General features: G+C 40.7%; 1 protein-coding gene across 1 annotated transcript; it reads right to left on the bottom strand.

Annotated features, from left to right (window-relative positions):
• Nucleotides 1-106: 106 nt before the first annotated feature.
• Nucleotides 107-3,149, bottom strand: dmac2 (distal membrane arm assembly component 2). Its single transcript, XM_018676026.1, is given in 7 exon segments — nt 107-521; nt 523-553; nt 634-796; nt 897-1,036; nt 1,699-1,779; nt 1,884-2,080; nt 3,043-3,149. Coding segments are annotated over 7 exon segments (753 nt in total). The 5' UTR covers nt 3,061-3,149; the 3' UTR covers nt 107-398.
• Between the last annotated feature and the right edge of the window lie 12,042 nt (nt 3,150-15,191).

Consider the following 15,191-nt stretch of genomic DNA (forward strand, 5'->3'; position numbering starts at 1 on the left):
CTCACACGGTGAAGATTAGAAATACATACAGCCGCACTGCGATGTGTCGCTTTCATTGTCTGTGAAATGTGCAACATGGATCCACTGCCAGAGAATCCAGTAATCATAATATTGAACAATTACATGTTTATTTAGTGCATTTACAGTCATATTTACATATCGACAACAAACACTGACAGATGAGGCAAATAACATTAAAATTCAATGTTCTGCTGGGAAACCTTGGGTCCTGAGATTAATCTGGATGTTACTTTGACACGTACCACCCACCTAAACATTGCTGTAGCTTCCTCCAGCAGGACAAACCTACTACACCACCAAGCCCAGCCTAGCTAATATCAGGCAGGTGGTTTTAATGTTGAAGTGGAAAAGGACTTCTTCTGATTCGTGTCCATTCACTACCTCCGTCCCTCTCCTCCCTCCTGACTCAGGCTGTAGTCGTAGCCATTAGCGGTGATGTGGCACTGCGGCAACATTTCCTCCAGCAGGATGACGACCAACCCAGGGTTCGAAATCCCAGGGGAGGGACGACACGTCCAGACGCTTCAGTCCCCTGCAGAGCAAACTCACGTTTAACAAAAAACGCAGTGGTTTTGGTGATAATAACTCTGTTACAAGTGTTTGGATAATTACTTGAGATTCCTGAGTGCAGCCAGGCCGCCGGTGGTGATGCATGGACAGTGAGAGATGTCCAGTTCCTCCAGAGAGTCCTGGAACATGTGGAGCCTCGCCAGGAACCAGTCGTCCACTTCAGAACATCCTCGCAACGACAGTGTCCTCAGAGAGCGCTGCCCGTCTGAGGGAAGACAAATCAAGTTAAAAATCCTGACAGACACGAGAGAGACGAAAGAAAATTAAGTTTCTGAAACTGAAAGCTTGGAGCTCAAGCTCAGTACCCAGGTTCCACAGTCCTGCGTAGTTGATGACGGTGTTGCTCATGTCTACTTCCTCTAGATGTGCGTCTCTGTGATTCAGGAAGTCCCAGCTGAACCTGCCCCTCTGATCAGCACGAAACCAGTCTGACTGACCGACGTACCTGAGGACGCAGCACAGGTGATCACATAATGTAAATTAATTTAAATAGAAAGTTAATTCACTATTTTAGAAACAGATTTAAGTCATTTTCTGTACTGTATTTTTGAAATTGGGTTTTTATTTTCCCATGTTGTCCCAACCAGACTCCATTGACAAAAACAGTAATTTTACCAAGCAGAACACAGGAGCTGCTGCAATACCAACACCTCCATCTGTTGGTTTGTTTGTGTTGTTGTGTAACTTTCAGTGGTGGAAGAAGTATTCAGATACTTTACATAAGTAAAAGTACCACACAATAACACAAACAAACTAACAGATCGAGGCAGCAGCAGATTAGTAACTCCCATTTTTCTGCTGAGTAAAATGACTGTTTTTGTCAATGGAGTCTGGTAGTGATAAAACATCTGTTTCTAGTTGAACAAAAGGATCTTACTCTTTAATAAAAACATTTGTCTCTGTAGGAATCCTAAGCATAATGTTGTCAGACACTTATAATAACAATCTGTGCCACTTACAAAAAACTTACACAAACTCCCAAATGTTTTCTTATCAAAGCAAATTCCATATTTTGGGGTTTTCAATCAATGTTATTCACTTCACCTGTCAGTGGTTCTAACATCGTGGCTGACAAACAATGTAGAAGAAAGGGAACAAAGTACTTACTTAAATCCTCCCCTTAGACTCAGAATATAATACGCTGCTGCTATGTTCGGCCCATGAAACCTCTGAGTGTAACTGTAGTAACTGTGAAAAAGACAGCAAGGAAAATTAAGTGTTGGTCTGGGACTTAAATTTGGAGTCTACTGAGCAGCGTCTCTACATTCAAAACAAGCAAAAATGTCTCTCACGCGTTCTTCCTCTGAATCCCCCTCCTCTTCATCTGAGACCCCCAGCTCAGGAGCATCTCTACGTCATAAAACCTCTGGGTGAGGAAGAGGAGGAGCTTCGTGTGCAGAGGAGGCGGAGACGCCGCGCTGCTGGAGCTCCACGGTCGCCTAGCAACGAGGAGGAGGAGAGGTGACCCCTGGCAACATCTGCGCAGAGACTGAACAGACATGTATGAAATATGATATAAAGCTGTGTTAGATACTGAGATATTGAAAATGTGTTGTTTCTATTTAATAAACATTGGAATCAGCTATATTTTGATATAAGATCTGAAAGTCTGAGATGAGTGATGACCGTGACAAAGTTGGCTTAAATGTGAGTGGGGTTGGTTGCTACATGCACTGTTAAAGTAACTGTTACTGTATATTTTATCAAGATTAGAATGATTAAAAACAATGTTTATGTACAAAAAGTTCGTGTTTTCTGGTTCTTGTTTACGAAGCCCCGTGGTGACATTTGAAAGAAACCAAATTTAGTAATTGTTGTAATAGTAAGAAGTCAATGAATTGGATAATAACTTTTTTTTTTGTGGCCACAAGTTACCGATCTCGTTCCCTCAACTCATCAAAGCGTGGAACACTCTTTATGCGTGGGAACGAGATCATTACGTCAGACCAGGATCTCGTTCCCTCGCGATTTTTTTCCTTTCAAATGTCACCAGAGGAGCTCTACACTTGTTTAAATTAAATGTACAATTTGTTTCTCTTCGTTGCTTCATTGTAACATGAGTTTAATCACGAGTCACGTAATTTTAGAAAACACTTGTGTACATTTAAACATATTTATTTACAGCTGGTTAGAATATTTCTAGATAAACCAGAACCTGAGAAATGTAACTTGAATGAAATTTCAATGAAGTAAACAATACTTTTACTTAAATGCAACCCCCGAGTACTCTTTCCACCCTTGCTTATATGTCTATGCAAACTCAAACTAATTGAAAAACGACAAGGGTATGTTTTAGCTAACATCGGCTGCCTGACAGTCAGTCAGTAAGTTACAGCCTTCATCTGTACAACAGCCTGTACTCTGCCACTTAAAGAGCGACTAAAACTTTCATTCAGCCTCTTATCAGACTGATGATTGAAGTAATTAGTCGAAATCTGAAGGGTAACTCACCATCAAGGAGGTCGCCATGATAACGCGGTTTGACGGGAAGACGTGAGGGACAAACGTCGCGCCTGCGCATTTTCATTTTCAGTGTTGTTTGTCCTCTGTGCCACAGGGTGTCGCCCCACCCACGTCTCTTATTTTGAGATGACCCGAAGCTCAACTGAGACCAAAGACTCACAGATACGAAGACAAAATGGGCAAGTCCCGGTTTTTCGGCTTTACCAGACCATACCTGATGTCATTTTATTAATTAGTTACAGTTAGTTTAGTTCAGATTATGACTTAAACCCTAACCACACAATTTTTTTCTTTTTGTGTGTGATCACAGTCTTCATAAAACACACCTCCTCCGCAGGAAGGTCAGGGGTTAGGAGCACCATCTGGTAACTAACATATTACTAGTGATGTATTTTCCCCTAAAACTGATTATTTCAGCAAAAAATATCACACACTAACTGAATCAGTCGTCTCAAGGCGGTAGTCTGCAGCATCCCTCTGTATGTCATGTTACATCTACAGGCCAATATTACTTCTTTATTCAATTTTCCTTTAAGCATAACTGAATAAACTCATCCTCTAAGGAGAGGAGGCGGCTTGAAACACCACTTGTCTGACAGACGTGCCATTGAAAAATGAGCATACCAGCGCCCTGGTACCCTGCACTCACTGGGAATGTGTTGTGACAGACAGCTCACACCTGCTGGTACAAACAATTAGTAAATGAGATCAGTGTTTTGTTCTGTTGAGTGTTTGCAGAGGATTGGTGGAGAAAAGAAGGGTTTGGTGCAGTGGTTTAATGATTTTCCTCATTTTCTGTCACCTGTTTTCTTTTGTAGGGTAGGGCTTCCATGGATCTGCCTTGTTCCACAGATGCTGGATCAGATCAGGATCTGGGGATTTTGAAGGCCGGGTCAGCATCTTGGGCACCGTGTCGCATTCCTCGAGACATTTCTGAGCAGTTTTTGTGGTGTGGGAATAGCATTATGGTCTTGTGGGCTGGAGGGCGGGGTCCTCCTTGGCTCTGGCTTTTTCTGGCTGGTTCCACAGATGTAGGATTAGATCAAGGTCTGGAGAGTTTGGAAGCCAGGTCAACACCCTGGGTTCTTTGTCATGTTGCTCAAGACATTTCTGAGCAGTTTTCACACCTGGATCCATGTTACCATGACCCTGACCCTGACCTGAACAACGAACATTGTATTGTTATTGGATTTTCATATTTACGGTGGCCAAAGATTCAAATAATGAGGTAAATGTGAGCAAAAAGAACCATCTTCAACCTGAACCTATTTGAATTAATGTACGGACCAGTGAGATAAAGAATGAGTAGCAGGGGGAATGAATGAATTGATCAGGGAGTGGATGGTGGAATAGATGGATTGCTTATTGGACCAGAATTTCAATGTTTTAACTGCAGGAACAGATAGGGTGTTCATGTGAGTCTTGCCTCCCACATTAATATTGATAATCAATGATTCTGAGCTTTAAAAAGTCAAGTATTCTGAACGCAGCTCTGGTTGGAAACACCTATAAACCAATCAATCTTTGTCAGGTTGACATGACTATTTATTTTTTTATATCAACCCCCAAGAATATTCATGTTTTCAGATCAAAGGTGCTTCTCTTTGAAATTCACCTTACTGTATTATTAATAGGATTTTCATTGATAGTGTTTGGGGTTTGATGCACTGTATGCATATCCCCATATGCCTGTTTATATTCATGAATTATTTATTTAGCCTTAATGGACTTTTGAAAAGCAAACCACGAGTGTAGAGTCTACAAAGACATAGTTTGCTATTCTGAGCCTTACAGAGAAAGTATAGCCTCTTAAAAAGCTTTAATGCTGTTGCTTCAGCATCTCAAATATAACAATAGTATCATAAGAGGACCAAGAATAGTGGCAGCACACCAGATATAACTTGAGATTGAGAGGATGGGTAAAATAATATTTTTGATGAGTCATAAGAAGGGTAAGGGTTACATTTATGTCCAAAAATGTCAAAATTGGCCAATTGGGACTTTGTTAACATAGCAAAACCAGAGGACTGTGACTTGTTTCCACAAATGGCTGAAGCCTGTATTCTGTGCTTCACTGATTCTCTTTCTCTTTTCCACAGTGAGGTCCTTTGTCAGCATCAGGTAAGCAGCCTGGAGATGGAAAGTATCAGGGTTTTTTGTCTTGGATAAACGCCTTTCCAGTGACGATAGTAGAGCTAAAATGATTAGTTTATTACTCAGTTTAACTTGCCTCACAAGAGGACGTTCTTTTTGAAGCAAGGCAGCATAACATTATTATAAACACAATAAGATCACTGAAACTGAATAATTGAATAGTGTTCAATCTTATGCAATTCTTTTCACCATTTTTCAGTCGAGTGAACAGTGTTTTTTCTAAAAGATAATGAAAACTAGTTACAGTCCTACTCTGCTTTCTCATTATGCTACTCTGAATCCACCTTAGAATGCATTACGAAATTGATATAAAACCAGTAATTTTCTCTCCACATGCTTGGCAGATTGTCACTCCGTTCACAGCAAAGGGATAATGGTAGCACTGGACCATGCTGAGTGGAAGGCTTCAGTAATTATGGGCTGGTGATTTTAGTCCACTCTTGAAAAAAGGTCAACTAATGACTGAATCAATGCTTAAAATTCAGATATAGATGTTAAGAGTTTGTTGACATCATATTTGTGCAAACATTCTCTGTACCTACTTGCAATCTAATGTATTAGAAAATGTGATATCAAATACTTCTCTTGAATCTTGAATCTGAAGTCGAGTCTTCAGAATGTGCATGTGTAAACAGAGACGTCCCCACAACGTTAGCAATTCAAGACTATTTACACACAGATTTCAAAGCACAGGATGGAACCCTAATGTTCCATTCTGTGTTGGCTGAAGCCTTTGATGTAGTCAGCTACTTAGTGTTCTAGAACACAGACAGCAACTTGAGAAGAAGAAATCTCAGTGACAGACTGAGAAATAATCTTCAAGTAGATCAACAGACTCGAGGAGCAACTTAGAGAGCAGCTTGCAGGTTAGATTTTTCTTCTGACTATAGTCCAGGCTCTCCTGGAAGAGTTGGACACCACCAAAAAGAGGCTTGTGGAACTAAAAAAGGAATTACTTCAAAGCTGAAAACAGACTTCTCTATCCCTCGTCTCTCTCTGTAAGACAGCTACTGTACATACTGTATGAGTATTCCCATCAGGTTGGAGAGAGTTTTCAAAGTGTCAGCTACACAGCAGTAGATGAATAATGCAAAGGAAATAAAGGGTCTTTTTCTGCACGGCAGCTACATGAGCTATGATACATCAGATCTAAGTTGTAAACTGATGCTAACCTCAAAACTTATGCAGACTTGCCATGTGACTTTAGAGTGACTCCTTACATCCTACAATGACACTCTGAATTAATGTACAGTATATATTGTGGGTTATTTTGATAAGTCGTTTCTTAGTTGGAAGACAATAAACAGTCTGAATTCATATTGATTGTTAAAGTTGTGGGTCTGAAGGGTGAACCATTAATTAATGCAGTGCTTTGTATGATACATTCATCCACTGTTGTCAGAAATTAATGTGTTTTACATGTTGGCTATAAATAGATGTAGCTAAATTAGGTTTAATGTATTATACATTCAGTAATTTTACATCTTGTCACGACTTTCTGTTCCAGTTCTTTCTCCTCCCATTTTCTTTCCCTTTCCACCTCTTCATTAACTTCCTATCTTCCTTTGTTCTTCCTCTTCCCATCCAAAGCCATCATCTTTTCCCTCATCTCTCTGACTGTAACAGCACATGCAAGTCAGGGTTTTTTTAATGTATAAATTCAGCTCATGTTTTACCGTTGCCGTTCACGTTCTGCCCTAATCTCTCCTTTCTCTCTGTCTTTGTCAGCAGAATATGGATTTGAGCCTGTGGAGCGTAAAAAAAGAAGACAAGATTCAAAATGACTCCAAGATCAAGCTGCAAATCATGAATTACTAATAACATGTTCGAATTCTGGCTGTTCGTTCTTGGTGTCATCAATCATGGCCCTGTCTTTTTACTCCACTATATCTTCATTAGACTGATAATGGACTCTGGTCTGTGTGTCAACCAAGAAATAATATCTGCTTCATTTCAAACTATGATTAAATAACCTCTCTGAGCAGCCAGTCTCACTCTGAAGTGGGTTTTCCCCTTATGATATAGCTGATAAATGCCATTCATTGTTACTAGTAGGTTTACTGTGCACTGCTGCATTTCTCTCAAGCATCAATAACTGTCATATCCTATTTACAGTTTTCTCATTATATAAATAGTTCTTTCTTCTTCTTTTAAAACAACGTTATGTAACTATTTTACCTTAAAATAACAGCTTCAGAGTCATTTTTATGGTTCTCAGACTTATTTGCCTGTTCTTTATCTATGTAACTTTGGTGAACAGATTCGATCTCCAGCTAACTGAATGAGAGTCAGCGGCTTAACCTGCTGGAATCAGGCCCTAGCGAGTTCAAGAGTGATGCTGAACTGTAGATCAGTTAAAAAGACCTAGAAGTCATTAAAAACCAGCGTTCATCTCTGATATCCAACCAGGAAACTGACAGAAATATCAAGAATTTGTAATGGATTTTTCTTTGTTTGCAGTACTTCCTGCTCCAGAATTGCATAAAATGTATTATTTGGTTTGACTGTGGGCTATTACATAATCTACCAATCTTTCTGTGCCCCCCAAATGCCTCACCTAAACCGGGGACCTTTGCTCTTTCAGGTGATAAGCTGATTAGCGAAACAACAGTCGTGTCCCAGACGGACTCACAGTGGGAGGTCTGACGACACTGAAACAAACCCATCTAAAATAGATTGATTCTGCCATCTACTTTACACAAGGCTGAGAAACTCATTGAAGGTTATCCTACTGTAATGTCGAGATATAATTAATTCTTGGAGATAGAATAAAGCAGTTTGGACTGGGTTGAACTGGCAGTCATCATTTGAAGTAAATAGACCTTATTTTTTCCCAACTCTGCCCTCATACAACCATCGCTCAACAGCTATTCATTTAAATTTGTTCGTCTGACCATCTGGAGCTGTCTGATGGCGAGAATGCTCGAGCCATAACAGTCTGAACATTTCCCATCACTCATGAAGTGACTGACATCAGCTCCTGAGAAAAACTCCCCAAACAGACTGTAAAAAGCCGAGAGATCTTTTCTCACTGACTGGAGGTGACGTCAGTAAAAGCCCTCTGAGACAAACTTGTGATTTCTGGCTTTTTATAAATAACACTGACTTGATTTGTCAGTTCACTTCTGTTCCTCTCACACAGCAACTGCAGCTGCAGCTCTTAAAATTAATGAAGTCAGTCTGATTTACAGCAGACGTGCCAATTAGCAAGCACTGACAATGATCCTGACTCGTCAATTGTTGGTGCTCGTTAACTTGCATAAATCAGAGTATTTAAGTAACTGTATCATGCATCGAGAGCTCTGAGAAGAGTCCCTTGAGAAACAAACGTCACTATTGTGCAGCAACAAATATAGTTGACAGTTGTTATTTTTAGACCTTTTTATATTGTAGCCTACCTAAATGTGGAAATGTCTATGTATAGGACAATAACTGCGATTAACAATATTTTTGTGATAATCATGAAAATATGCTTTAAACTCTCAATTGCAGTCAATTTGCTGGAGATCGCAGCTCCCCTCTGGCCTGAGATAGCAGAGCTATACTTTAATTTACTGGTGACCAAAACAGCAAAAATTAAAGCAAAATCGTATGTTATCCCATCCCTCATTACCATGGGCCATTCACTTATCAGTTTCTTCTGTATTCTACTTTACAATTTAAATTCCAAGCATCTGGTTCACATTAGCCTCGAAATTGAAGATGTTGAGATTTGCTGAAAGCTAAGATTCGGTATCTCTCACGGACGCAATGGACGAAACAATTACTCAAGAAAACTCAGAGAGCAACACTGTCACAGGTTTACAAAGTGAGGAGGGCAGGAAAATATTCACCAAGAGGAAAAGGAATTTGTTTTTACTCTTAAAGAAATGAAATGTCATTTTTTGATTATTAATGTGACTGCCGGCTGAACTCCACACAAAACACATCATTTTATGATCATCTCATACGCTGAAAAAACAACCCTGCATCGCAACATTACTCATTATGTACGACAGTTGTGGGATATAATCGGTCTCATGCAAACGGATATCAACATAAACAAAGTCGGTCTCCATCTACGGGAAACATTTCCTGACATTGTTATCTATTCATCCGTCTTTGTCCTTCACACCCGGCCTCGTACTTTTATCATCGTCTTTTCCTCCTCCTCCTCCTCCTTCTACTCATTTATTCCCTCTGACATACCCATAATGTGCCTTCAATTTCCTCTTTCACCCTTCACCCACCCGTGCACCCACCCATCCATCCATCCATGCAGCTCAGCCTTACTCATCTACCTCCTCTTCATCACTCACCCAGCCTCATGCTTCCCTATCACTGAAGTCAAGTTCATTAAAACATCAGAGGTTTAAGTAATAACACACACACAAAAAAAATTAAATGGCTTGTGCTCTCAAATTCAAAACAACTCATCATCCCTTCTTTCTTGTTTCCCTTGTGTACTGCTTCCTCCCTTTCTCTCGTCTCCACCCCCCCTCCATCCATGCGTGCCATCAGAGCGTACTTCATCATGTCGAAGCACAGAGGTTGAAAGCTAATTAACGAGGCTCATGCTCGATACGTGCTCGGCTCAGCCATGATTTTCATGTCATGCGAGCCGCCGGCCCCTGGAGTTGGACGGCAGGATGGGGAGGAAGCGCAGACTGCAGTCATCAGCCTTTCTACTCATCTTTCTCATCTTCATCTACTGCACCTCGTCATCTTCTGTCACCTCCATCTGTCCTTCTTGTCCTGAACTCTTCCCTCTGCTGCTTTCCATGAACCTGTAGAAACACCGGATGAATTTAACCACCTGTTTTTTGGTCATTTTGAGGCATAAAAAATTCTTTTAGACATCAGTTTATACAAATGTTAGCAGTAGTTACGTACTGTATATTATGTGTGGATGTATTTCTATGCCTTAACAGCTGCATATTTATTTCTTTATATTTTTCTTTTATCATATTAGTCCCTCTGGTGTGTTTGTATTCATAAGTTGCATGCACAAGCTTGTTAACTGATGGATATGTGCCATTGAAAAAAACTTTCTTCAAATCGTTTTGCTCATAATTCTTGAGTTACAGCCATGACCTTTGACTTTCGACCACAAAAATATAATCAGTTCATCCTTGAGTCGAACAGAATGTTTGTACTAAATCTGAAGAAATTCCCACGGCCACAAGGCAGCCAAAGACCAGAAGACCCAGGGAAGAGGTCCAAAATGAAACTGGAACCGAGGTAAAAAGACAAAACACTGAGAACAGGAACAGAGGCATAAAGAAACAAAGACTGAACACACAAGGAAGGTCAAGGTGATTGGGAACAGGTGAAACTAATTGGGAGGTGGGGCAGGAAGTAACAGACACACAAGGTAAGTAATTACAAAATAAATCAGGAAGTAACAGAATCTGGGTCTTGACAGAAGAGACAGTAAAGACATATCTTATTTTTCTATTGTCATTTGTCCCTAATTCTTGACCAAACAACTCTCAAGACAAACAAGTCGAAGAACTTACAGTAAAGCCAAAAAGGTTTGGGCTGCCCACTCACCCCCCACTGATGATTTACTCTCCCTCATGTGTTTGTATATCTTTGAGTGTCAAACAGAGTGCACTTTTCGTATACAGTGACTTCAAGCTGAACCCGGCTGGATCCTCCAGTCCTGTTAATAATGTAGGACGAGGGGAAATTTGCAAGTTGAAATGGAATGTAAATGTGTAAAATATTCATGATAAAACAATATTATGAATGTAAAAACCAAACAAGACTGTGGAGTGAGAATAATCATGTGCCAACGGACGGATGACGGCACGTGTTTGGGTATGACTCCATGCATAAACCCATGTTTCTCCATATGGCTGAGGCTAAAAAGGTGTCCACCAGCGATTGAACAGCTGCACTGTCCTTGTTAATGGCCGACAGTGTCTCCCTGTGATTCAGAATCGGCTGGAAGGCCAACATATGCTGGAGCAACTGCAGCATGAAAGTCAGTCATTTATTTGTTTCATTTAAGCAACTTCAGCTTTGTCCTCGGGCTTCACAAACATTCGGAAATGCACTCGTTTCGCCTTCGTCTCAGAGTCCAGGTCGACCCTGAACACATCTCATTAATAGTTCCACTTCTTCCTGACATTCAGCCTTTTCCCTGTCGAAGAAGCAGCTGACTCATGCGACCATCTGTCCATCTATCCAGTCTAACTTCCATCACCCTACAGGAGGAAGGAATTATTGATGGTGCTTTTGGCTCGTGGCTACGTCCAAAATCAGATGACTAACTGCTGATGCCGACAGACTAACTGTGAAATTACAGAGAGGGGAAGTGACAGCGAGTGTTTGTTTAGGATGCAGATACAAAAAATCACCACCAAGCAACTTTAGTGGAACAAAAATATTTGAGTGACTCATGTACGACCTTCTACACTGTACATGAACAGAGGAAGGGATTCATAAGCACTGCCAAGTCTTAGTCTCTACCACGATGTTACATCAGCAGTTATATGTGATTTTATAGTGGTTTTGTAGTCCAACCTGGAGGTTAGCATCACCCTGGTTCCCTTAACAAAAAGCCAATGGGATTTTTCCATTGGGTTTTGGATTATTACAGGAAATAAACTCAATCAACAGAAACATCTCCACCACTAAGCTTCCAACCAGTCATTTCATTTAGCTCTGAGCTCTTCTACAAAAGCCTTTCTTCTTAGAAAGTTAGTGAGAGTTTGAAAGAGCGTGAGTAGAAACACAACGAGGCTGTAAAGGTGGACTGGTGAGTAGATGGGTTTTCATGTTAACGTCCCCGACAACCTCTGTAGTCTCATTTAGACACTCGTTAGCAACCGCCTTTTTTATGCGATACTTCGTAAATATTGCACGTAAAAATACATTATGGCAACACGACTACTGACGTATCAGTGTGTATAATATTATTTTAGTTGAGGGTGACAATTTTTTTTTTTACTCTCCATTTATTTTAGCAACACTTTATGAATATTTACTTCTTCCACCACTGCCCCTTCCTCCAGTTATTGTAACCGAACTAATGGAGGAACCAAATGCCACACAATGTTGTAATTTACCCTTCAGTTTTCAGCCTCTTTGTTCTCTCTCACTTTCCTGGCACAGTCCACAGCACCAGTGTCCAAGATTTCTTTGTTTTGCTTTGCCAGTGCTCACATCCTTTTATTTATTCCCTAAACAAAGTGGCAGGGGCTCGGAGATGCTGTTAAAGTGACGGATTGGAGATTTAAAGCCTCTGTAATGATCTCTAGTGGTGAGGATTATATAAGGAGAGTGTGCCGTGTAGATGGACGATGGATGTCTCTGGGTTTGTGCATGTGTGGAGGAGGAAGAGGAGGAGGGTAAATGGGTGGATGCATGTGTACAAGTGTGCATGCTAGCTTGTATATGTGTGGTTGTCAGCGTAAGTCACCCTGCCCTGTCTCTGTGAAAGCACTTAGCAGACACAGTCCAGTGGTCCTGTAAAGAGCTCCTGTCTAATGTCCGGTGTCCCTCTGTTCCTGGGCATTATGTACAGAAACACTGGAACCTCATTTATAAAACACGCTCTCAGACGTTATCCTGGATGTCAGCTTGCAATCATCTCAACCACTGCGACGATGAAAATAAAATAAGGCGTCGAGCTGTCAAAGAGGACGGAGACAGAATTTATTTTTAGCTTCTGAAAGGTGATTAAATTTGGAAAGGAAAAACAAGATTAGAGCTCTCTGGAAATACAAATTCTTCTCTGGTGACAGTGTGGGAGGAAAAGCGATCAAAGGGCCTTTTGTTAATTTAGCTGTAATTTAAGTTAGCTCTGTACTTAAAAGCACCCTCACATTAAGGATTTCTCTTTAATTAAATCATAACCTCGGGACTGATTTAGACTCTAAGCATGAAATAGAACATTTTGTCAATGAAGCCCAGTGTAACCCACTGGAGGGGAGAAATGGTCCGATGTAAAGTCTGAGCTGCAGTGACGTCTTGGTCATAACAACAGACTGACTCCCTCAGAGGTGATCAATAATTTATAAAGATACTTTAAAGTAGTTTAAGGAGTTGTTTTTGCATCAGTTGCACCATCATAATTGGCAGTAACGTCATATATATATTGTTTAAAATCAGTACAGTGTAAATCCTCTTTAAATAAGATCATAAATCAGAGGAATTCATTCATATTCATGACTTGAACAGCATGTAGTGTAAATGCCTGGTGGAGACATTTAGAATCAGGCTGCTTTAAAGGGCATGTCAGGTTGAATATGCCATATTTGTGCAATGCATCACAACCTGCCATTTGAAGTTCATATAACACCATGAAGGTCACATAAGAGGATTTAATAAGATAAGCGGGCAAAATGCTTATACGTTCACATACAATGTAAAGGCTGTGATATTCTCTTTAAGTCCATCTACATATTGAAAATGTGAGACAATAAATATACAGTCACGAGGCGTCCATGTGACGACAGACGGTACAATATCTGTGCGGGTTTATACACTGTTTAAAAAGTGTCATGGGACCTTGGCACGTTGTTCTGTTTATATTCAGGTTCCTGGTCCTGGTGATGAACAGGTTGTGTATCATCATCCGATCTTTACGACTGTTTGTGGAAGTTATTTCACCAGAAATTATTACGTTTTGCCACAAACTTCCTTCAGTTTATTCTTTGGACTCTGACAGATTCTTTGCCATCACATCCTCTGCACATAATAAAGTGTTAGTAACTGTCTTACATGTTTTCCTGTGCATGACGTCATATCAACATTACTGTGTATACATGATATAAAAAACCACTGTGGAGATGGCTTTGTTAATGTTTCAGATGCCGTGGTGTTGGTCTTTCTTTCCAGTCAGCCACAACATTAAAACCACTGACAGATTAAATGAATAACATGGTGGAAATATAATAATATAAAGAGGATGGTCTACATGAAAAGTGCCTTGAGATAACATCTGTGAATAAAATTGATTTGGCCTTACTACCAGACTCCACTGACAAAAAGAGGAATTTTACTGAGCAGGAAAACAGGAGCTGCTGGAATACCACTGCCTCCATCTGTTAGTTTGCTTGAGTTACTGTGTGACTTTCAATGCTGGAAGAAGTAATCAGATACTTCAGATAAGTAAAAGTACCACACAACAACACAAACAAACTAACATACAGAGGCTGTTTTCCTGTCAGGTAAAATTTCTCTTTTTGTCAATGGAGTCTGGTACTGATATGTACACTCATAAAAACGTGAAAATAAGGCCCAGGTTAAAAAAGTTAGCCTTCAGCTGTTAGCTGGGTGACATGTGAGGTATATATCAGGGCTAGGATTACTGTGTGATCTCATGTAACAGTATATGTTACGTCGATTGCGTGTTTCAGTATGAATAAGTGACAGGGATTGTGGCTCAGTGGTGCTTGAGGATCGAGCCAGACACCGACTGGACGCCGTGCCAGTTGACCTGACTATGCATGTGTGTGTTTCTTTGTGTGTGCACGTGCTGGTAATGTGTGTGTGTGTTTGTGCGCTGGCGGTCAAGGAGGGCGCCTGGGAGGACTGGTGTTTGATTGGCGCGTGCCGCCGAGATCTGCTCCTTCCTGTTAGCGTACGCATCACTTCCTCTCACCCTGCCCAGAGCTACTGCCTCGCCGTCTCACAATCACTCTGACACGATTCTCTCTCTCCTCCTTATTTTTTTCCTTCCTCCTCTTCTTCCTCTCTCTCTTCTCCTATCCTCTCGTGACTTACTGTCCTTTCTTTTACTCTTCACTCTTTATTTTATCGCCTTTTTCTTTCCATTTTAGCTCCACTGTCATATTGTTCTCTCTCCATTTGTCTCTCTCTGCTCTCCCTCAGAAGACCACTTTTGTTTTAACAACTTGACAGCCAGTTCATCATCCTCAATGAAGCATCTCTTTGGCCTCCCGCTCCCTCAACTCCTCCAGCTTCTCCCTCCCTAACCTTCCCCCTCTTTCCATATCTGCTCTGTATTCAATCCTAAAGCAGCCTCCCCC

The sequence above is a fragment of the Lates calcarifer genome, linkage group LG21, assembly GCF_001640805.2.
Source record: "Lates calcarifer isolate ASB-BC8 linkage group LG21, TLL_Latcal_v3, whole genome shotgun sequence".
NCBI lineage: Eukaryota > Metazoa > Chordata > Actinopteri > Centropomidae > Lates > Lates calcarifer.